General features: G+C 45.4%; 1 protein-coding gene across 8 annotated transcripts in view; it reads right to left on the bottom strand.

Moving 5' to 3' along the window:
* The window catches only part of MTMR1 (myotubularin related protein 1), a 63,217-nt gene extending 39,146 nt beyond the window's left edge, over positions 1 to 24,071 (bottom strand). The window contains exons 1-5 of one of the 8 annotated variants that reach the window (XM_058713676.1): positions 23,736 to 24,071; positions 17,495 to 17,600; positions 8,082 to 8,105; positions 7,467 to 7,493; positions 1,923 to 1,998 (exon numbers count right to left, since the gene is read on the bottom strand). In XM_058713676.1, coding sequence (XP_058569659.1) covers positions 1,923 to 1,998; positions 7,467 to 7,493; positions 8,082 to 8,105; positions 17,495 to 17,600; positions 23,736 to 23,929 — 427 coding nt within the window. In that variant the 5' untranslated portion in view covers positions 23,930 to 24,071. Of the gene's footprint in view, positions 1 to 1,922; positions 1,999 to 5,682; positions 5,737 to 7,466; positions 7,494 to 8,081; positions 8,106 to 17,494; positions 17,601 to 23,735 lie in introns of all 8 variants that reach the window. The other 7 variants (XM_058713672.1, XM_058713673.1, XM_058713677.1 and 4 more) reach the window with 7 other exon arrangements.
* Positions 24,072 to 24,521: the final 450 nt, after the last annotated feature.

Here is a 24,521-nt window from a genome sequence, read left to right as displayed (position 1 = left end):
CGCATCAGTGGACTGGAAAATGGCTTCTTTGCCTCAAATTACTTATCAGCTTCCATGTCGAGTTTTCTTATTGTTGATCCCAACATATTTAGCATCACTCTCAACAACATACTGGATTCCTGCGGGTTTTTGGAAGGTCACACCTGTCCCAGAGGTACCACATTCTCACCATCTTCTCTAAGTGCCACTCCACAGGAATAACAGGGGTGTACACGGCTACATAGGAGTTTCAGTGGGACCTTTAAAGGCACTAAAGTTGTCATCCAGCCAGATTCTCAAAACACTTCCATTAGACTTTTCCACAGCTCAGTATCTAACAAGCAGCGCCTGTTGTTGGGCTTAGAGGGCAAAGCGGGCAGAGTCGCTGCTTACAAACAGCCAAGCCCTAGGAGAGGCACTACACAAAAAAATCACCATTATACTATAGCCTCACAAATGCTATCATAACCCTGTGGACACAGTAAGAGCTCGGAAAAGGATCCACTCAGATCAGTAGGGAAGGAGGGGGGTGAGGAGGGATGGGGCAAAGGGAGGGAACAAGAAGAGAGCACAGAGTTGTTGGAGGTTAGCGGGCCTGGGTCAAAGCATGCAGCAAGGATGATAGCACATGAAGCCAGAGAAGACTTATTCATGAAGGTTCACAGCAGCTTTATCCGTAACAGCCACCAAGTAGAAACAGCCCAAATATCTACCAATAGATGACTGGATAAGCAAACTGTCATGTAGCCACACAATAGGACACTGTTTGGCAGTAAAGAGGAATGAGTGTTGACCCTTGCCACAATGTGGAAGAATATCAAACTAATTATGCTGAGTGGAAGAAACTCGACAAAAGAAGAAAATACTCAATGATTACATTTCTATAAAACCGTAAAAAATACAGTCTACAGTGCTTGGGATGGGGGAGATGGAGTGGGAGGCAGGGATTATAAAGGGCCCAAGGAAACTTCTGGGGGTGATGGATATGTTCATTATGTTGACTGTGATGATGGTTTCCCAGGTGTATAATGTGTCAAAACTCTTCATGTTGTATATTTGAAATCTGTGTGCTTTGCTGTCTAGAGAAGGAGAGGCATGATGTAATTAGCTCTGCATTTTAGTCAGATCATTACTAAAGCAGTGTGGAGGCAGGACTACAGGAACTCCCAGAGAAGGAACAGAGAGGCCAGAAGTTCCAGAAGCTAAAGACAAGAGTTTCCAAACCATGGATGGGATGGGATAAGCAGGGTCTGGAGCCACAGACCAGGATACTCAGCAGCAGTATTGTTTGGAGGTCCTGGTAGGAGAGCCCAGCTACTCAGACGTTCTTGACACAAGACGATTATACTCTGAGACTGAGCACAGTCTCTGGGAGGGTACCATGAGGAAAGAAGGGAACACTCGGCGTGGCAACTAGACTATCCAACCCACCCCGGCCATCATGAGGTGACCAGGTCGTGACCAGCCGCCCTCCCTCGCACCCACGGCACGGTGCACTGGGTTGTTAAACTGTTAAACAGTTAAAGTTACAGTTGTAACAACGCGGGGTGGCAACACATGCTCTTTTCCTTGTGATCAAACTGTACTTTCTGGAATCTCATAAGCCACTGAAATTGCTCTGCCGACTTCTCAAAACTTTATTAAAATAGGATATGGATCTTCTGTCAACATATTTTCCTTACAGTGAAGGACTGCAACAAACCATTACTTTACAGTCGGCGTCTAATCAGCCTTCGGTTCACACTCAGTTGGAACTTATAGTAGTCCTATATAGCCTTCTCTCTCTTCAGGTCATGAAGACATTAATAAGAATGAATAGACCTAGTCCCTTTGTCCTCTAATTAAATTGGTTTGGCTGATCTCCAGCATATACATCACCCGTGCTCACAAGTGCCATTTCATTTTATGGCTCCCTATAAGCAAAGTGTACTCATTATACTTACCAGTGGCCTTGATTGATTCTCCTGGAAAAAGTGGCGCTTCTTCCATCTGTGCCAGTTTATTTCCATCTCTTAGAGCCTGGCAAAAAACCAAACAGGAGTAAATCTCACTTTCCTGCTGTATACCCGGAAGAATTGCGGCGTTCTGTGCTCTTGCTATGTGGCTATAGAAGCGTGCAAAATGGACACCCCCTCCCCTTACAAGACAATCTCAAAGCTCAGCATCACAGGACACCATGCTGCATATTCTAGCAAATTGTTACACATATTTAATTCACAGTTAGAAAGCATTAATACAGAAATGGCTTGACATGACAGATAGATACTGTAATCACTACACAGACAGCTATCATAAGGTGCCTCCAGAATTTGGAAATAAGGTCAGAAAAAGGTTACCTTCTGAGCATGAAACTAACACAAATGAAGTCAACATTAGATGCAGGTGCTTAGCTAGCTGTAGACATTCCCCACCCAGCCTATGAGCACTATCTAGTGTGAGAAACTCTGAAATCTGATCTTTAACCAGGGAGGGGGTCTCATGGCAGTAACATTAAGGAAAGCCCTGGGCTTCCGTGCTGCAGCTCAGCTACCCGTGTGTGTGTGCACAAAGCGTGGGGGTGGGGGGTGGCGAGTGGGCTTGTCAGTGTGTGTCCCATCTGGCAGACAAGAGGATGCCCATCACTACTGTGGAGCAGGGTGTGTCCATCAGCCTTTTCTGGAATCAATGCCCTCTGCGTGGATTCCATGCTCACCAAGCAAATCGCTAATGACTTATTAGGCTTCCTGGCTACAATGATACTGGGAAAATGCTGTCTTGGATGGCTGCGGAGATACACGCCCATATTCCCAAATGTCCAGATTGGCCCTGCTGCCCAACTAGCCAGTTTCTTGTGAGTGTGCTCGGATGGTGCTGGATGGCTCAGGGGAACTGAGAAAATGGTGTTCGAACTACAAAGCTATGGACAGGAGCCTGAGGGGCCTATTCCAAGTTACTGCCACCCCATGAGATGCTGCCAAGGAAACTGGTTACTTTCTCCTTAGCATCTCTGACACAATGTGTCACGAATAAGAATAAGGTGTTCAAAACCTCAGCAATTCCCAAGCCGTGTTTCATAGAGCATTAAATTCCCAGGAGATGTAGTCTTTTTTGTTTTCTTCCAAGTTTAGGTAATACTGGGTTAAAGAAAAGCTAAACTGTGTTTTTTTAAATTTTTTATTTTAGTGAGACAAGTCTTTAGCATGTTAATGCACACCGAATCAGCAAGAGGGCACTAGAGTATGCAGCATTTCCAGTACCTATTTGATCAGGGGCTGCTTTCGCGAAAAAATACTGTTAACATTGGGAGGCCACTAGTGTTCAATGGAAAACAGGTCAGACAATACTAAATTTTCAGCACAATTTTGTGAAGTAAAATTTTTAAAATGAATATCTTTTATAATTCTAAATTATTGGAAATTCAAAACAACCATGATTTGCATAGTTATAAGAATATTTCAATATGTTTTATTAATGGGACTTAAAGGTCAATTTAAAAACCCTATACATCGTAGTTTTATCATTGTTTTATAAAACAAAGAAAGGAAAAAAGGCAAAACATAAAAAGCAGATTCAATGCTAACTGTTGATCAGGGTATGTCTGTCCTATAGGGAGGGCACAAAATGACATGGTCCATCCTCCTTATTAAGACACACAGTTAAAATACAAATTGAGGGTCGCTGTTACCTCCAAACAATTTTATTCAGTTCAATTTTTTAGTCTGGATTGGTTTTTAAAACAGTGTCAGCCAAAACTTTTAGGGACATAGAGAACTGTTAAAGGTTAAATGGAGAATTGTTAATGGAATCATTTTTATACTCACGCCCAATTTGGAAACATCTTTTATGCAATAAAGCATTAGCCAATATTTATACTTTTAAATGCCCAGTTTTAGAAATGCTAACAGCATCACCAATCTTAACAGAAGCCTTAATTTGAAAGTCTGCTTTCTCTTGTCTGAACCAGCGACTAATTTTATGACAGTTACAAAGTGAGAAAACTAGTTCAATCAATATCTAAGTTTAAAGTTACTTCAAATATTACACTATTAAAGGTTATTTTAAAGGCTAAATATTATCAACTATAAACCTAAATTCCTTAACTTATATTTAAAAATAAGTGAGGATAGGTTATTTTGAAATATATGTACTAAAGCAAGATGTTCTAATCAACTGAACCTGGAATGGGAGGGGAGGTGGTCCGGGGTGTGGGGAGATGTGATTCACATTAAGCTTTATAACGAGCCATATCAAATACCTTAAAGTCCTCAACCCAGGACTAGCTACTAAAATGTTGCAGATGGGACACACCGGTGACTGGGAGCATTCTGAGAATGTACTAGGCTCTCAAGATAGAGGCCACGTCTCCTCTCTTCTACAGTCATGATAGATTCAGCTTGAAATACCTGTGTTATTTCTGTGAGGCATGAACGGGCTGGTGAGACAGAGTGAGACAGACCTCTCACTCACAGGAATTAAATCTGGGACATGCTTTATAATGATGCAAAAGCACCTATCAGAACAAAACAAATGATCCCACTGCTTCTGATTTTCCCATAAGAGGTTTATTTTGTACAGGAAACACATTTAGCTTCAGCATAGGAATTCAAGAGAAGAATAGTTTTTAAAGGCTCATGATTTTGTGAGTACAGTAGATTCCCTTTATAAAGCTGGTGTTAGGAAATGGGACTCACACTGGTGCTATATTAAGCTTTGACTGCAACTACAAAGTTGCACAAGACATGATTTGACCCTTGATTTATCCAACCCATGTACAGTATAATCAGAGAATGGAATATTGTGGACAAAATTTGATCTCACGCACACACCCGGGCCTCTTGGTGTCTTTGCTCCAAGTGTTGCCCTGCTGAAGAATTTCCTGTTCCAGTGACCCTGAAAGAGCAGCGGAAGGCCCACCAGCTCCCTGAGTTCGTCCCCGAGGACCCTGCCTCTGAATGGCCCGGCTCCTCTACCACCTTCCTCATCATGAGTGTAGGCTGCTGGGTGGGCAGTGTCTGCAAGTGGCTGCACGCCAAAAGCAGTGGTTTCCAGATCAGGCACTTCAAGGTGCTTCCAGGGTCACCAAAGAAGGGTGGGCTGGGCAAAGGCACAGCTGAGCATGGGGGGTGTGGGAGTGGCTGGCCATGCTTCCCTGGAGCTGCTCTTCTAGCACTTTCATGTATCGAGATGCGACATAAACTCTGGAGAAAGCTGTGCTGCTTTCAAAGCCTCCAGAGAGTCTAAAGGCACTGAGCAAAGAGTAAGCACTCAAGAATACTTGATGCATGATTTCTTCTTCTGATTAATAAATACAAACTATATGGACTCGCTCCACAAATACTTGTAAGATGCCAGGTATCATGTTGGGCACGGACCTTGCGAATGTGAATAAAGCAACGTCTACATCCTCAAGGAGCACCCTGAGCATATGCATCTGTCCCCTCTCAATCTTTGTAGAGGCATTTCTGAACCCTGTCGTGACTGCTCACTACCTCATGGCTGATCCTACCTGGGAAGACCAAAAAGCACAAATGAACAAATTTCTGGTTGACAAAATGTTGGATAAACCAATTTTTGCAAATAATGTCATAATGGAATCTACCAAACTTGGACAGGAGGGCACTGCTATAGTGGTAAAAGCATTTGCTTTTCATCTAGAAATCTAGTATGAAATGGCTTCTAAGTACACGATCTGTAGCTACGAACAGATGAACACGTAGAACTTGCCACCTGATCAGCTTCAGCTTCAGAAGGGTAGCCATTGTGTTCTTCCTGAATCTCCTGCACAGCACCAGGTGCATGGACAAGAAAAGGCAAAGAGGAGAAAGAGAAACACGTGCAAACAGACAGGTGAAAGGACAGAAGTTCTTTTTTAAAGAGACAGTAAGCATGTAAAAGTCGACACACCTTTCACGGCTTTGCAAATCACATTTTCCCCCTTGGAGTTAAGGAAATAGCATCCTCAGCCTAAAATGCAGTATCTATTCTGTGTTTGTGTTGGGGTGGAAAAATGAAAAGCAAACAAACATCATGGATTTCAAAGAAGGCACTGTCTTTTTAAAATCAAGCAACACTGGGGCGCCTGGGTGGCTCAGTCGGTTGGGCGTCCGACTTCGGCTCAGGTCACGATCTCGCGGTCCGTGAGTTCGAGCCCCGCGTCGGGCTCTGTGCTGACAGCTCGGAGCCTGGAGCCTGTTTCAGATTCTGTGTCTCCCTCTCTCTGACCCTCCCCTGTTCATGCTCTGTCTCTCCCTGTCTCAAAAATAAATAAACGTTAAAAAAAAAATTAAAAAAAAAATCAAGCAATACTACAGCATATGGCAAAGAAACAAAATAACAGACACATAATATGCTTGGAGAAAATAAAGCATACCATTGTAACCAAGTAAAGGACAAAACCAAGCCAAAATACAGAGGCAGTTCATAGACATATATTTTAAACACAGTAAGTATTCATGTACACTAAAGAACTACTGTTAAAGGCTCAACTGCACTAGTATTAACGAGCTTTCCACACACATGCACATGCACATGGTACATGCCGGAGACATACATACACATGGGATCTGTTAATTACCGCTAAATAAATACTGTGCTTTATGAATCATACCACCTTAAATATTTCTAGTTACAGTATCAATGTGCTTCCAAGAGACAGCTAAAAGGTCACATATCTTTATTTCAGTGTTTTCCAATCCCTTTAAAGGTATACTGTGCTTAATTTAACTTCTCCATAGAAGCAATTTGTTTTGGAAACTTTAAAGGCTGGACTGCTGGTTCAGCAGGTGGCAGAAAGCCTATAAATGCCAAAGACGACAAGACTATAATCCCTTTTAAAAGTTTTATCAACTCTCTGAGGCTGAAAATATTAATGTCATACTTTTTTCTTCAGGAAACTTGGGCTCCCGTGACTGCATTTCTTTAAAAGGCAATCAGTGAGGAAGTAGCTAAGCTTTAAAAGAGTTACTGTTTCTTACCTTTCATTTTTGTCCATACACTAAAATAGCTACTTAATACATTTATCATCAGACTGAATTTAGTACACAGTTGTTACTGCTACCCTTCAAAGCAGGGTAATTTTTAAAACACAATGTTTTTTGAAACTTCCATCTTTTTACATGCAAAGAAAAAGCAATCATTCTTTGATAACATTTTTTTGAAAACAGAAAAACGAATGACTGAATAACCAAAAACCACACAGTAGTTCAAAGTCCATGCAAACGGAAAGCCAAAGACGAATATTTAACAACGCGAATCAGTGAAAGAAAATGATTCCCACGAGCAAAGGAAAACATGATGAAAAACAAGATTAAACAAAGCTACACCAACTAGGATAACAAGAATTTGACTTAACCTGCTTGTGTTTGTACGGTTTCATTGGCTTGTCTTAAGATTAACATTTTTAAACTCAAGTCATTAAATTATTCTGTTAAAATCCACGTTATTTTCACTGAATGGAAATAGGTTAGTTTTCAACATCTGATACTCAGTTTCAAATGCATGCACATTACCAATCTTTGTCTTGCTTTATGAATATTCTGAAATAAAGGGAAGGAAAGTCATGAGGAAAATATAAGCTGTAATCCAGTGTCCGTAACAGCTACATCTGTATTTTAAGAACTACTCGTTCGCACTGGTTCCCCTAAATTTATTCTGGAGACGAGTACTTGCGTTCCTTCGATTCAGCATGCACACGGCAAGGTGACTTGAAATCTGACTTAGGATGGACAGCAAATGAGCACTCTGTTGTTGTTGTTAAGTTCTTTAGCATGAGTTACATGGCAAACAAGGTAAAAAGAGGACTCTGAAGGCCTGGTCACAGAAGCCCCTGCCATGAATATCCACTCAGTCAGAATTCATGTAACCCAACAAAAGTCAGTACTGCACGCCGGCGACAACTTTGGCACCCTGCCCTCACAAACACTGGCGTTTACTGCACGTAAAAACACTGTGACGAATAAAGCATTTCTAGTGAACACTTAAAGCTATGACACAGCAGCGCAAGTTGATCTGAGTGACTCATAAACCCAGTGAGAAGGTAAAGAGCACTAAATAGACTGAGTGTTTGATCAAGCACAAAGACACACAAGTAGGAGGCCCATGTGCGGAAAGCCCCATATCCTTACCCTTATATCAGGCCTCCTGAAAACCTGTTAGTTAAAATACAGAACATCGTCATCACGGGCACATTCCCACTGACCTGTGAAAGATGCTGTTAAACTCAGAAGCCCATCCCGATGGAACATGATAATCCGCTAACTAAACCAACTGGATCAATCCTAACACATTTGCCCTCCAAGTTTCATTCGGTATCAAATCAATCTGAACACATTTGTCCCAGAGTTCTCAGGCAAGTCTCTGATTTGGAGAAACGTATTACTCTCAGGCAAAGACAAACTACATTATTTTAAACACAAACCCCTTCAGGCAAGTACCATTATAAGCCTGCGAACAGGCAGTGTTTCAAAAGTTCACTTGTGTGTCTGTTTGGAACACTGAAGGCATTTTCCCCATAGAAACAATGATACAAAACGGCGGTTCTGCTCCCAGACCAGCCCACAGAAACAAAACAAAAGGGAACCCAAAAACCACAAAAGCCCCCACATTTGACCCAGAGCACAGCTCAGCTGTTGGCACTAATGGCATCATGAAACGTAGTAAACCATAAATCTTAGGCTGGTTTCTACAGAAATTCTGTTTCCAACTCGCACTCCGGACTCCAAAGTGAAACTCCCTGATGTGCCCACCTCTCACCCTAACTCCCACTGCATGGGGAGGGGGCAGCTGCAGGTGGGACGAAGTGCTGGGAGGGCAGGGGGGAGGGAAGGGGAGGAGAAGCCAAGCTTTACTAAATGGAGGCATGTTATTCCTACACCCTAGCCTGTGACTCCTACTCGAGCGTGCAGTGTATGCATTCGGGAAGCTCTGGCTGAAGTAAACACCTCCGAGAACAGATGAGCCTTTGGAAAGCAAGGAAGACTTGGGTGTCTATTCCCCAATCCAAAATCTGTAATCCCACCATCTAACCACTAGATGTGCTATGGGAAACAGATTAAAAAAAAAAAAATCACCAGAGGTTCTTATTACCTTTATAGGTTTTACTTAGGATATGTAAGAAGATGACAGGAATACAACACTACAGACTTCAAAAAACATCACTGTATCATCATTAGAATACCCCTTGAAGTAAAAAAAGGTTCTAAATTAAGTCATGCTGTAGCCCAAAGAGAATTAAAGCCCATAAATTCCTAAATATAGACTATATTAAAAAAAAACCTAAATCTGGCTTTTTTTGGAGGAGAGGGCGATAGATATATTTATCCTCTTAATTGCAGCGATAGTTTCACAAGTGTGTACCTATCAAAACATATCAAATCATATACTTAAGAATGTGAATTACACCTCAAGAAAGTACAAAATCAAGAAAATACATGCTTATGTTTCTATACAACTCAAAATGGGGCACAGGTAGCAATAAAAACTCAAAAGAAAGTCTCCCCTTTCTGAGCATATTCATGCCCTAGTGATAACCATATTTAACTGGACCGATTTTTCACTCTGATGGATGCCTCCATAACTGTAAATATGGTGACACCTCTAATTCTTCATATTTCGACTTCAAACAGTTTCTGTTGACCTCCCACTCTAAAAGGTGAGAAAATACTTTCTCAAACTCCTACCTCACCTCCCCATCTCTGCTGATGGACACTTTAATTTTTAGTTCTTGTATTGTTTTTCCTTCAACAGAAGCTACATCATACACAAATACTCATGAGAGAGGTGCATCCCAAGTCCACGGGGACAGAAGCTCCTGCACTCAGGACCCTCCCAGACCCTGCCCTATGTAGCTCTTCATCTGGCTGTCCATCTGCCTCCTTTGTCATGTCCTGTAATAAGGTGGTAAGCCTAATTTAGTGTTTCCCTGAGCTCTGTGAGCTGTTCTGGCCAACGAGCAAAATCAAGGAGGGGGGTCCTGGGGACCGCCAATTTGTAGCAAAGCTGGGCAGAAGTCGTGGGGAACCCAGGGGCCCACTACTTTCATTTGGTGTCTGAAGTGAGGGACGATCTAGTGGGACTGACACCTTAAGCTGTGGGGTCTATACTTACTCCCAGTTGGTGTCAGAACTGAACTGAACCGTAGGACACCCGGCTGGTGTTGAATTGGCCAGTGTGGGGAAAAAACCCACACATCTGGCATCAAAAGGGCTCAAAGCGTATAGGGTGAGTAGCAGAGAGGGAAACAGTGAATTTTTCCACAGATGAGCCCCAAGATTTAAATTTGTATAAAAGTTTACACCGGGGCTTAAACTCCCTCTGCCCTCAGATTCTTTTCAAGTCTTCCTTTGGGACACTCCTCACCAGAGAGGTGAGGGGTCCCGCTGACCACCCACTCTTGATAAGGGAGCCGGTGTGCTCCTCTTTGACCCTCTGGGCTCTCTGGGCTCTGTGCACCAGTCCGCCAGGAGGGTACCGCCTGGCCTCCCTGGCTGGTGGCGAGTTGGCCCGTGTGAGCCCTGCCCTGAGGAAGAGGCCCCAGGTGTCCGCAGCTGCCTCTGGGTGACTGTGTTGAGCTCGGGGCACGCTGTGGCCTCGCCCCTAAGCCAGGCCCTCTAAGCCAGCTTTGATCAATTACTGTGTCGATCTCTGCTTGGCTCCCATCTTAATTCTTCATAATAGGTGACACCCCTAAATCTCCAACAGCGTGGAAGTATTTCAGGAAGTTTTCAAACACAGCCAGTGCCAGTGATATAAATACCAACAAGCAGTTGAGGGTCCACCGTACGCCAGGTGCTGTGCTAAATGCTTGACACGTGTTATCTCAACCCTCCCAACCCTCCCAGCCACTGAGGAGATACTATTATCCCCATGTGACAAATGAGGAAACCGAGGCAGCAAGCGGTTAAGTAACTTACCCAATGTCACAGGGCCGGCAACACAAGAGTAGGCATTCAAACCCAGGCTGGTTGGTTTTACCTCCCATGTTCTTAACCTCAACAGGGCCCCACCTAGACCTGTTCCCCTTCTGAAGGAGGCTGACAAAGGCCCTCAAAGCTTAACGCCCTGAATGTCCTGCTCTGCCCTCCTCACTCCTCTCACCACATCTCAGGGCTCGATCCCAGGAACCACGAGATCATGACCTGAGCAGAAATCAAGAGTCAGATGCTTAACCAACTGAGCAACCCAGGCATCGCCAGGCTAATAAAAAAATCTTTAGTCATCAAAATACAACTCTGGTGTTTGGGAAACTAGCCACACCTGAACCCTGCCTGGTGCCCTTTGTCAAACTGTAACCTGAAACCATCACTTTCCACTCTCTAAAGCCCTCCAGGAAACGTGATGAAGGAGCGGTCCAATTCCATCCTCGATGAAACATGAACCAGTACAAGGATAATTGCCGATATCCTTTCACCAACCAAATTCTAAGATCTTTACTAACATAACTTTATGTTTCACTTAAATAATTCTTCTGACATATCATGAGTTGTTATACATATTAATCAAAATTATTTTACATGCAATATAGAATCATTCAGCAGTCTGCAAAAATCTTGATTTTTTAAAACTTAAATTTTAATTTTGAGATAACTGTAGACTCACATACAGTTGTAAGGAATAACAGATTCCATGTGCCATGTCACTCAATGTTCCCAATGGCAGCATATTGGGACTATAGAACAATGGCAGAACCAGGAAATTGACACGGATACAATTCAGATGCAGAACAATTTCATCACCAGGAGGACCCCTACTGTTGCCCTTTTATAGCCACATCTACTTCCCTCACCACCCCTCCCCTTCTTACCCCCTGGCAACCACTAATCTGTTCATGACTATAATTTTCTCATTTGAAGAGTGTTACATAAATGGAATTATATAGTACGTGACCTTTAGTGAGTAGCATTTTTGGCTCAGTGTTAATTCCCTTAAGACTCATCCAATTCTTTTCTCTGTCCTCTCTCTTCTATTGAACCCATTCATTGAGGTTTTTTTTAATTTTCGTTATTGTATTTCTCAGTTTTAAAATTCCCATTTGGTTCTTCTTCTATCTCCTTTTCCTTTGCTGAAACTATTTCTTTTCTTTCACTATGTTTCCATTGTTTCAAGCATATTTGTAATTGTTTACTGAAGTAACTTTATGATGGCATCTTTAAAATAATTTTCACGGGCGCCTGGGTGGCTCAGTCGGTTAAGTGTCCGACTCTTGATTGTGGCTCAGGTCATGATCTCACAGTTCGTGGGTTCAAGCTCCGCGTCGGGCTCCATGCTGATGGCACAGAACTTGCTTGGGATTCTCTCTCTCCCTCTCTTTCTTGTCCTCACCTGCTCAGGCTCTCTCTCAAATAAACATTTAATAAAATCATTTTCACATAATTCTAGCACCTGTCATCTCAGTTTTGCCACCTATTGATTCTCTTTTTTCATAGTTTGGGTCTTATTTAAACCATCGGTTTTAGCTCGCTTTCTGTGACACTGCTCCAGCAGAAGCGGGGGGACCACGTCATTATAGCCAGGTAGGGACAGAAGTCCAGGTCCCCCACTGAGCCTCTGCTGACACCAGATGGGGGATTCCTGGCTCCTGCTGGGTCAGTGCAAGAGTTCCAGCCCCTTCTCAGGCTTCCATGGATACCCGGCTGGCAGTGGCAGGGATACCTGGTTACTGCCCCTGACACGGCCTCCGCTAATAGCACAGGGGAGGCACAGCCTCCTTACCGATGGGCGGCGGTGAACGTCTGACTCTCCATTGGGCTTCTTCTGACATTACCACCGCAGGAGTCTAGTGTGCCCCATTGCAGCCTGGCAAGGGTGGGAATTCTAGGCTCCTGACTTGGCCTTGTTGGCAGGGTGGGTGTGGGGCCACAACTTTTTCTGTGGTGTCTGGCTGGAGTACAGTGGTTAGTGTTTAAAAGTTTTCTTTCTGCGAAGCTGTCTCCTTCCTGGTCCTTTGGCTTGAGAGAGTAGGCTTTTGTTGTCTGTGCCCACTGGCATTTCTGGGTTGCTGGCTTCTTCAGCAACAAGTCTGGGACATCCGTGGCAGAAACAGAACCCAGGGACTCACCATCGTGTCATTCCTGGGTCCCTAACCAGTCTGCCTTCTTCTACCTCTCAGGGCACTCTTATGTTTATTGTATAGCAAATATCTACAGCTTTTGGTTGTACTTAGCAGGAAGAATAAGAAAAAATACATTTGCTCTGTCTTTCCAGAAGCAGAAGCTGAAATCTTGGGGTTAAGTTTTTAAATTTGTTAGTTAACAGTGTAATATTAGTTTAGGTGTATAATAATAGCGATTCAACACTTCCGTACAACACCCAGTGCTCATCACAAGTGTTCCTTAATCCCCATCATTCATTTAACTCATACCCCCCCACCTCCACTCTGGCAACCACCAGTTTGTTCTCTATGGTTAAGGGTCTGTTTTATTGTTTGCCTCTCTCTTTTGTCCCCCCCCACCCCCCGCCACGTTCATCTGTTTTGTTTCCTAAATTCCACATATGAGTGAAATCATATGGTATTCGTCTTTCTCTGACTTACGAAATCTTGACATTTTTAAGAAATAATTTTTTCCCTCAAGTAACCCTGAGAGAGAGGACAGCACTTTTCCACGGCAGTGGTTACAAAACAGAGGCCTCGTGCTCAACCAGGCAGTAGCAGGTTTTTCTTCAATTGTTTTTAAGGGGACATGCTGTTCTCTCCAGTTCTGCACTGCCCCCTCCCATGTCTGTCTAGCTTGCAGACATTTGCAAACTCTGATTTAATACATAGATCATGAAGCCATGGATTCTGAAAGATCATGCTCGAGCTTCCCTTCACATACATTAGTACTCAAGCAGTATTGACTAAAACCCAGCTCAAGCATAATGAAGCCTTTCCCAAGCACTGCTTCTTACGTCCCTCCAAAGCCCTTCTGCAAGTTTTTGTTTAGGATCCAGAATTTAAACTGTACTAACTTGCTAAATGATTAAACTTAGTACAGGATCCTCTCTATTTTCTCCGTTTACTTCAGAATGTTTACAGAAGAGATCTAGCTACTGTGTGTACATGGATGAGGAGAGGCAGAGAGGGGTGGTGATGGTGATGATGATGTCACTTGTACTGATGACTATTAAGTTTTGTCACAATTTGTAACTGTATTATTTCATCTAATCTATGGAACATTGCATTCAGATCCTGTTCTCAACATCTTTGACAAATTCAAGAGGGAGACTCTTTGTTAGTCCAGTAAAAGTGAAAAGCAATTGGGTTGAGTTGGTAGCAGGATGCAGAGAGGGGGCCGGGGGGGATGAGACAAAACAAAACATTTTATTACATCTCTAGTAGTCTTCACAGCCAGGCAAGTCTTCAGGGTGACTTGGTATTAAAGCACACATTTATTAATTTAGCTGATCCACAATCCAACATAATAGCTATTTAATCTTTCAGCTGGGACAATGTCTCCCAAACTTCTGTCATTTCGTATATGGCCTCTACAAGGTTGGTTTGCCATATCTATACATTGCCTACACGAATATTATTATTTACATTTATAGTGACTTTAAGTCCACTCCGTTTTCATACTTTGCCTATATAACATCCATTAAATCACAAGTGTAATGTGCTATTTTTTCTAGCACATATTTAAAATAATTACATAACTGTGAAAACATGTCCATATGGACATGCCATCTAAATTTATCTTGTGATAAAAGCAATATTCTTACCACAGTTTGGGTGATCTGACCCTGAGCCTACTGTCAATTTATGATATAAATAATAAAACAATTATTCTCCACAACCTAACATGAGTTGCTAATTATTTAGATATGTAGGAATTTTCCTGAGATGCATGGTCCCATCACCAATTTCAAGAGCTATAAACCTAGGAAACCTAGTGTTACTATACATAAGAAATATTTGAGGCTCTTGGTTCCACACCTGCAGTGACTGTGACTCACTGGGTAGGATGGGGACCACAGAAGCTGCATTTTTGCAAGCACCCTAAGGAGTGCTGCTATGGGAAAACCCAAAGGCCACATTCTGAAAAACAGTGGACAGGGCAGGGGGAATTTTTTTTTTTTAAAAGTCACTCTAGCTTATCAACAGAATAGTCATCCTAGTAAAAAAATCCCAAGTCTAACTATGTGATATTAAGCAAGTCATTTCATGTCTCCGAGTCTTGGTTTCCTCATCTGTTAAATGATGATTATAATAAAAGCTACCTTATTTGGTTGTTTTAAGGCTGCAATGGATTATATGCCCAAAAGTATTACAAAATCATAGAGCCCAATGCGTGCTCAGGGGTTGATGAAGAGGAGGATGTAGACCCACCCTCAGCAGCCCACAACACAAAAGAATCAGCATTTCAAGTCAAGATGCCAAGTGTTCATATAAACATCTGTTCCCATTGAATTGCTGACCCTGAGCTTAACCTATAATAAATCAACCCCCATACTGAGTGTGTATTTCAAATAAGCTATTCGCACAGTAGATAATTTGAAATATTATTGACTGACGACTGAAAATTAGATCCTCAAGGAATTGTAGCTGGACCATCAGGAAAAACCCCATGCAATGGCTCCCATGCCAGAGGTATCCCAGAGGCCCGTCTTGGGTACTCTGATTTTAAGAACTACTTTCTAAGTAGCACATAAAATTATCCTTGTGGTTTAGAAACACTTTACACTTTTATTACTTAAAAAACTCTCTTCTGGAAGAAAACAACTCCTGAATTATTAATTGAACACTGACTTTGCAGACTTGGCTACAGAGCAAATATAACAACGACAATTATAAAACATGTTCTCTTGTAATAATTCATAAAAAACTTTAGCTATGACCTGATGCAGATACCTAAAATTCAACTTACAAAATATAGAAAAGCCTCTTATTTTTTCTGAATGCCATCTGTTAAACCATTCCAACGTGAGCTAATTCTGCTGCACAAAATTTGTAAATAGACTAAAATTAACAAAACTTAGTTGCTTCATGTTAAAGTACAGATTCAGTCTGATCTACTAATGTAGAGGTTAGAGAGCTATGCGATCTTTTATTGAACCCACACAACACTAACAAATATTCAACCATAATGAAAACATTACAGTTAACTCATAAATATCAGTAAAGAAAATTATTCCAAGGCCTGAGAGCTATTCTCTTTTAATATGGGTTCTTGAGCCTCTCCAGTCAGCGGAGCAGTTTCTCAGCTAAGATGGGGGCAACAGGGCAACCAGGACCGGTGGGGTCAGCAGCTGCTCAGTGATCCGCCACGCAGGCATCAGTGATACAGCAAATGCTCCTCCCACCTGGGGACGGCATGTTTGCCCAGCTGGGTTTGGAACACTAGGAACTCCAGCTGCTCCACCGTGGACAGACATGAAAACCAGACAGCAGGGAAACCTAGTGAGAGTGACAGTATGTCTGTCTGAACAGATTATCCAACTTCTACTAATCTGCAGCCCCGCTTCCCTTTGGTAGAGCTAATCAAAGGCACTGGATGGCTTGGATGAAGCAAGTACAGCAGGATAGCCAGATTTCAATTACATGGCCTCTTGAGTCACTTTCTGCACTTGGCGCATTATGAGATAGGAGAGGAACGGAGGCCAGAGCCCTTAAGCAAGGAGCATGTATTAAGAATTAATTAGGATCTTTATTGTAGTTCTTGAACTGTTTGTAAGCCTTGGCACCTGGCAAGGACCATGATTTTGAGAGACTGTTGACTGAGGGTAGTCCGCGATACTAAATGTAGCTCACCTATAGTTGTGAAAATCAATTCTCTTTTACTAGCAGGCAAAGATAACTATAAGAAACTGAAATGTCAATTCAAGCAAACACCACTACTGCAATGTAAGCATGGCTTAATCGTTGACTGACATTAAAACAAGGTTAGTCTTACCCTTAACAAAGATGGAGCACATACATTTTTTATTTGTTAATCGATTCAACAAGTATTTACTGAGCACCTGTTATATTCCAGGATCGTGCTGGGGAAGTACTGATGAGTAAAAAGAGCCCCTGTTTCTGCTGACAAGGAGCTTATCACCGTTAACTTTACAATAAACAGAGAATCCAAATTAAGGACTAAAAAACGAAGCTGCCCATACAATAGTCTGGAGTTGTGCAAGTGTTTTTACATTGCAGTACCACGTGTTAGTGCTGAATACCCACTGGGAACACCTAAATACAGAAACAAACTGTGAAGTTGGGAAATATGGTCCATTAGACGTTTTCTGAAATTCAGAATACCATCGAGGAAAATAGACGCATTTTGTAATAATAAAAGGTAAAAATACAATATGTAATAAAATAACAAAATGGAACTAGGTTTTTTTAGAAGAATGATCGCAATCTAAAGACAGCTTTTCCTCTCAACTGAAAACCATGAGTACATCTACTGGATCCTGGTAAAAGTTCTCCTCTAAAGTTCAGATCTAACAACAGAGAACCTTTCACCCTTGTTCCCAAACAAATGTCTGTTGAACATCAAGGGGCCAAAGTCTCACTGAAATTAAAAATGCAAAGCTTCTTGGTACATTGAAAATGAATTAAGGACTCAATGCTGCTTACCTTGTAGTCTCTGGATACATTTTCAGATGTCACTGAACCTGAAATCTGACTAGAAATTGTAGCAGCTATAAGCTGTTTACACCATTCAACATGTGATCCTGTAGGACTAAAACAAATAGAGTGATTAAAATATTTTAAGACGTCAGCTCTCCATGAAAAAAAAATGAGTACTGACTGGGGATATATGTACATTTCTTTTTTTAGAAAACAAACAGACTACTTGGTTATCTTTACATTTAATATAAGAACTGAAATACTGACAACCAGGAAGTAAGATTAGGTTCCAGGTTGATTTTAAAATGAATCAACCAATTGTTCTAAGTTTAAGAGTCTAGGCGTGAGACAGGCATATCATTCTCTATCATTTAATGGAATTTTACTATATTACAATTGTACAGAGTATTGTTAACATAATGCACACAGAATATTAATTCTAAAGCGAAATATTTATCTTACGGTGTTGTATTTTTCAAATAGACTTTTAAGGGAACAGAGTTGATGATGTGACTGTAAAAAGAACAGACTAGACAAATGCCGTCCTGCACACAGTCGTCATGCCACCTTGCATTTCTGTCAGTGCGCTGACAGCTCACGAAGGCTCTTCCGGTCTGTTGGGCTATCAGAGCCTCACGACCACAGTGTGAAACGGAGGCGGGAGTAGCTAACGTGTTTCTGAGGTGAGAAAACCGAGGCACAGAGGTGACGTGCCTGATAAAGCGGCGGGCCTGGCTCCAGCTTCACTGAGGCTTCCAGGACACGGCGCAGCCAACAGTGCCCAACTCACTGAACCGGAAGGCAAAGCGGAGGCCGGCGCCACAGACTCCAGCCACTGCCCCATATGACAACACGACGATGCAAGGAAAATGGCATCTTCCACTTGCATGGTGGTCTAAAGGGAAACCTGGGCCTCACAGTGACCCATCTTACAGATGACCAAAGTGAGACTCCAGTGTTTGACCAAGGTCCCATGACTGGTAAGTGGGCAGGCTGTGTCCACCTGACTTAAAGGAACACATAAGCAGACTAGGAGTGTGTGGGAATCACGTGAGGGAATGAGGCTCCTCATCGCAGCCCTGAAGGAAGGGCAAAAGATGCTTATGAAAGTTTACCTTGCAGGTGGCTTTCACTCTAAAGAATGTTCCAGACCTGGAAAAATCGCATCACTAGTTAAACCCACATTCATGTATTAGAAAGACAGAAAAAACTGGAACCCCTAGGCAGTATGTAAAATAAGCTAAATAGTGAAATGAAGATATCCAGTGTTCTCTACTAGTGATCTAAATTACAGCCTCTGGTTAAGGGAGCCCAGTGGTTAGCTGTGGGTCTGCAAACATAAGTTCAAACATGCAATGAACGGGCAGACATTCCTATCATGTGTCAAGAACCTATTTAGTACAATTTAAAAGAAGAGAGGAGGGAAAGAGGAGGGATTTTAGTTTCTTTTTCAGTTTTCTTTTAGCATTTTTGAAAAAGTTTATTTATTTACTATGAGAGAAAGGACAGCATGAGCAGAGGAGGGGCAGAGACAGAATCCCAAGCAGGCTCTGCACTGTCAGTGTAGAGCTCAAAGCAGGGCTCAATCCCATGACTGTGAGATTGTGACCTGCGCCACGATCAAGAGTGAGATGCTTAACCACCTGAGCCATCCAGGCACCCCTTTAGTTTCGTTTTTAAAGGCTAAGTCCCCTTTATTTCTGGTTACGTCCCACTCTTCTTGTCACGCTGCCAGCACCCATCCCTGACTGCAAATCTAACAGCAGGAACCCGCACGGTCACCCAGTGTGGGTGACCTGTTGCTACCATCTGGCCAACATCCTTCCCTCCTTCTGATAAGGACCCTTATCTACTATGGGGGGCCCGCCCCTCCCCACTTCACAGGATGCTGTTCGGGAGGCAGAGGGGGGCTGACCCCCTGCTCCCCCTGAGCCCACCTGCAGGGGAGTGACCCAGGCCAGGCCAGTCCCAGGCTTTCCTCTCAGATCCCAAGCTGCACAAATCCACCCCTGGCACTGCTGCAGGCTACTCCTCTCCCCCAGCACCTTGAGGAACCCACAGAAATAAGGAGCAGGACAAGAAGAGACAAGACAGGAGGAGTCCCAACAACGCTGTGTGCAGCTCCGGCTTCAAGTGTGCCCGTTGCCATCTTTCCTCGTGTGCAGGAGTGATGTGCGCCAGGATCTGACCTTTTGGCTCAAGCTAGAGTGATTTGATTTTGTCACTCGCAACCAGAAGTGTCCTGGCCAACACAGTCACAAACAGCATGGCACACTGGGCTGCTAGACAGCAGGCTTGGCTCTGAGTCCTGTTCCTGTTACCAGCTATCTCTGCGACCTTCAGCAAGCCACATCCTCTTGCAGGACCGCAGCTCTGTTGTCATGAAGTACAGTATGCAGGAGACAGGGGAGGGCTCCCCAGTCCCTGGGGGCCAGGGTGAACCTGGCGGGCAGAGCCAGGTGCCACTCTGTGAGTCACTCTTCAAAGAAGAGTATGAATCACAGTCTGTCATGACAACAGATCAAAGAAGGCAGGCCAGGATCCCTCTGTACAATCTCCCGCCTCACTCTTGGTATTAAGAACTACTCCCAGGGGCGCCTGCGTGGCTCAGTCGGTTAAGCATCTGACTTTGACTCAGGTCATGATCTCGCGGTCCGTGACTTCGAGCCCTGCATCGGGCTCTGTGCTGATAGCTCAGAGCCTGGAGCCTGCTTCAGATTCTGTGTCTCCCCCTCTCTCTGCCCCTCCCCCACTCATGCTCTGTCTCTGTCTCAAAAATGAATAAAACGTTAAAAAAAAATTAAAAAAAAAAAAGAACCACTCGCAGTCTGGGAGAGCCCAGCTTTGTTTCTCCAACCTGGATTCCCCAGATCTGGATGCCCACGATCCAATGAGACATCTGTCCTAGTTGATCCTGAGAGCCTGCCAACTCGACCTGTCGAAGCCAGCACAGGTGGCTCAGCACACAACCCATTCTCCCAGCCCTGTGTTGCCTAAGTCAGGGAAGGGCACAGCCAGTTACCAGGGTACCCCACACCCAAAAGCTGGAGTCTACCTTGGAGCCCACCCCCCACTTCACTTCACTCTCACACTCACTCACCAAGCCATGTCACTCCCATGGGCTGATATCATGACAATGCACCTTGCTCAATTCCCATTGCAAGACCCTCTTCCACACACCCAGCATTTTGTTCTCCTCCTGTCCCCTGAATTTAGGCCCTATCTCTAGGCCAATGACTCCCAAATTCAGGTCTCCACCTCAGACAACACCCCTGAGCTCCAAACCCATATAAACCAGCCACCTCTCTGACCTCTGCTCTGGGATATACAACTGGCATCTCGTAACTATGTCCAGACCTGAGACCCTGCTAATTTCCTGTGTTCCATTCAAAGGCTTCTCCATCTCTGCAACACCATTTTCCTACAAGCCAAAACTCTTGGCATCTTGATTCTTCCCTCCTATCCAACAACCAATCTTCAGCAAACCATACTGGCTCTACCCTGTGGATTTTCCTCAAATTATATCCACAATCTGACCACATCTCCTGTCCTCTACCCCTCTGCTCTAAGCCACCATGCTCTCTCCCTTGGATAACCACAGTAGTGGTCTCCTACTTGCTAGTCCCTCTGCTTCAACCCCTTCCCCTTTCAGTCTGTCGGCCACACAGCAGCCAGAGAGCTTACTGAAATCTACACCAGAGTATGTCACTCCTCGGCTTCAAAAGTCCCAGTAGCTCCCCATGACTCTCCATCTGCCCCTGTGACCTCTATGACCTCGACCCCTACTGATCTCTTCCTAGCTCCGTCTCTACTAACGACATTGGTCTCCTTGCTGATCCTGGCACACTTCACTCACACTCCTACCCCAGGGTACACAGGTGTCTGCCTGGAATGCTGTTGCCCCTAATATCTGTATGACTGGACCCCTTCCTTCTTTAGGGGCATTATTCAAATGTCACCTTTCTCAGCCAGACTTTCCCTGACCATCCTACATCACATTCCAATTTGCCCCCAAACTGCAGACCCCCAACACCTCCTACTCCCCTCCCAACTTACTTTGTCCCCCTAGCACCTGCCACCACCTAACAGAAGATACAGTTTACTTGTGTTTTGTCTGTCTCTCCCCAAACATACTCTCCACCAGGGCAGTGATTTGTGTGTCTGTTGCCTGCCAAATCCTCAGGCCCCACACAGTGCCTGACACAGAGCAGGCACTCAGATTCACAGAATAAGTGAGTGATTAGTTTTTCCATAACCTACTCAAGAAGACTGCCCACCTCCGGTCCATTCACCACACCTCCGCAGAGCAAATGTTGTCAAACGTCAATCCCATCCTGATGGAAATCTCACCTGATGGAAATCCTTTCGTGATCCCCATAGCTAAGGGACCATTTAATTTCCTTTCCAAACCAAGACACTAATAACAGTGTCATCCTTCAACTCACCTGGGCAAGAGAGACCACCTGGACCAATCTTCTTGCAGCTACAGGTACTTGGCAAAAGTACAAAATTTTAGGCTCTACCCCAGATGTGGACTGACTAGACTTAGGGTGGGATCCAAGACTCTGCATTTACATCAAGCACTGGAGGTGATTCCTACACAGGGTACACAGAATCAGGCTCTGAGAAGCACGGCGCAGAAGATAATGGCACAATTCCCTAGGAAGGCACCCAAGCCCCTTCGAGATCGGGCCCCCGCCTTCCCACACGTCTTCTGGCGTTACCAGTTCCGCATATCCAGCATCGCCTGCATGACTGCACATTCCACTCCCTAGGCCAAAAAGCCCTCCCCACCCTGTCCCCTGGCTAACTTCTCATTCCTCACCACTCAGTTCAAATGTCAGCTTCCTCAGAAGGCCTCCTTCCCTTAACTGCCCATAGTGTCCCACCCCCCACCCCCGACTAAATAATAAATGAAGCACCCCACCTCCGTGTGCCCACAGTGCAGCGCATCACAATGGAGTCTGCAGAGGGTTTTTGAAAAATATTAACTCCTGAAGCCTTTGGTGTGGGGCCCGCTCACGTGGAGCTCTTAGAAAGCTTCTCAGATGATTCCCATGCACATGGACCCCATCCAGAGCAGTTCTGTGCTGACCTCTACCCTAGCACTCACCACATCCGATTTAAATTGCTGGTTTGTTTGCATTCTTCACTAAATGGTAATCCAGAGAGCAAACCCCATCTTATATTATTCTCTAACTTTCCAAGTCCTCATACATTGTAGAATGTCTGCAAATGAGTGGAACCCTGACCCCTCCACGTTCTACCTTAGCTGTGATTAGTTCTCAGTGAAGCTGATCACTAGGCTCATTGATTTATCAGACTACATTGTAATTACACGGACGGAGAAAGAAAGGGAGTGTTTCTAGTTGTTCCTATGCTTCAGGAAACTCCCCAAAGTTCAGCTCACTGTTATGGCTAACACAGGCAAGAACGAGCATCTGACACTCACCCAGCTGCCTTACCACACTATCCCTTGCCTAACCGCACCCCCCTGTTGGTGAAATGGCCAACATGTGGGAAAACTGGATATTCTGGGCTACGGGATAACCCATCCCTTGTCCTCGGAGCCTTAGGGTGGCCCTCCCGGCTGGATGTGGTCAGTTTATACTTCTGATTGATATTGGCTCTGCAACTGCCTAAGAACCAGTGGTAGGCTTCTGTGTTCCTGAAAACAATCAACCGGGTTCCTTCAAAATGTGAAGGGCTGAAAGTAAACGACCGTGTGTTCTTGCATCGGAAGCAGTTTGAAAGTTTTCCATCCCAGCTTTTCAAAGCAGAGTAACTTTGCCTCCATCTGCACCACCTCCAACACCCACGGGGTTGAGTCCCCCAGTCCCCACTCCCAACCCCCCATCAAAGACTCCCAAGCAGCGTGGCGGGATTTTGGTCTTCCAACCCCAGAAGGGAAAGCCGCGCTAAAAGAGAGCCCCCGGGTGAAATTTCCCCCCAAGGGCCGGGTGGCCGCGTCTCCAAGGTGCGGCTGGAAGGGGAACTGAGAAGGTTTGACAGCAGCGAAGCCCCTCGGGGTGCAGGGAGCCCCAGCCCGCGAGGCGGAAGTGAGCCAGGTGCGCGGCCCTGGGACGTGGGGGCAGGGCCCGGGGTCTCGTTGGGGGGTGAGAGGGACCCGGGCGGGCACGGAGGCGGGCAAGGAGGGGGGCACGCCCCACCCCGGCCTCGTCGGCGCGGCGCGCGGGGCCCTCGGGGGTCGGGGCGCGGAGGCCCTGGCGGCCCGGGTCCCGCTTACCTGTCCAGGGTCTCCACGCTGGGCTGCCGGGAGCCGGCGGCAGGGGCCCCCGCGCCCCGAGGAGGCCTCCTGCCGCCCGCCGGCACCGGGCCCGGGCCCCCGCCGCCCTCGCTGCCCGCTGCCGCCGCCGCTGCTGCTGCCGCCGCCGCCGCCGCTGCCGCCGCCGCCGCCGCCGCCGCCGCCGGCCTGTCCATGGCGCGCCGGGCCCGCCGCCGCGGGGAAGCCCCAGCGAGTGGGGAGCGGCGCCCGGAAGGGCCCGCCGCCGTGCCGCGCCGCGCCGCCCGCCGGCTCAGGCGGCCGCCGCCATTAGCTGTCACCTGGCGGCCCCGCGCTACCCACAAGGCCGCGCGCGGGGCCGGGGGCGGGGAGCGGCGCGCGGGGCCCGGCCGCGCCCCCGCTCGCAGAGCCCCACCTGGGCCCGGGCCGCGGGCGCCAGGAGCCGGCGACCGGCCGGCGCCCCCGGCTGCGCGCGGGAACGCGCCAGAGTGGACGGGGAGGCACCGGGTGAACGAGAAGTTGGGGGGCGTTCAGGGATTAAAAACGATCTGTTTCCCTCCATTTTCCTTCCCGGGAAAGTTTTGAGGTGAGGGCGGCCCAGGACCCCGGGAGTCTCTAGTCTCATCGTCTTAAAGCCAGAGCAACTGCGTACATTTTAGCAATTCCTCCCCACGCCATTCTTCCCTGCCTCCCACAAACCCACCTCCCCACCATCTGTGGGGCGATGGGGTGTTCTGATGTCGCCCTCGGAACTTCCGGCCCTGCTTTACAGTACCAGTAATGTTTAGC

The sequence above is a fragment of the Neofelis nebulosa genome, chromosome X (genome assembly GCF_028018385.1).
Source record: "Neofelis nebulosa isolate mNeoNeb1 chromosome X, mNeoNeb1.pri, whole genome shotgun sequence".
NCBI classification, from domain to species: domain Eukaryota; kingdom Metazoa; phylum Chordata; class Mammalia; order Carnivora; family Felidae; genus Neofelis; species Neofelis nebulosa.
The sequence above is the reverse complement of the archived record's forward strand: the minus strand, read 5'-3'. Positions and strand labels throughout refer to the sequence as shown.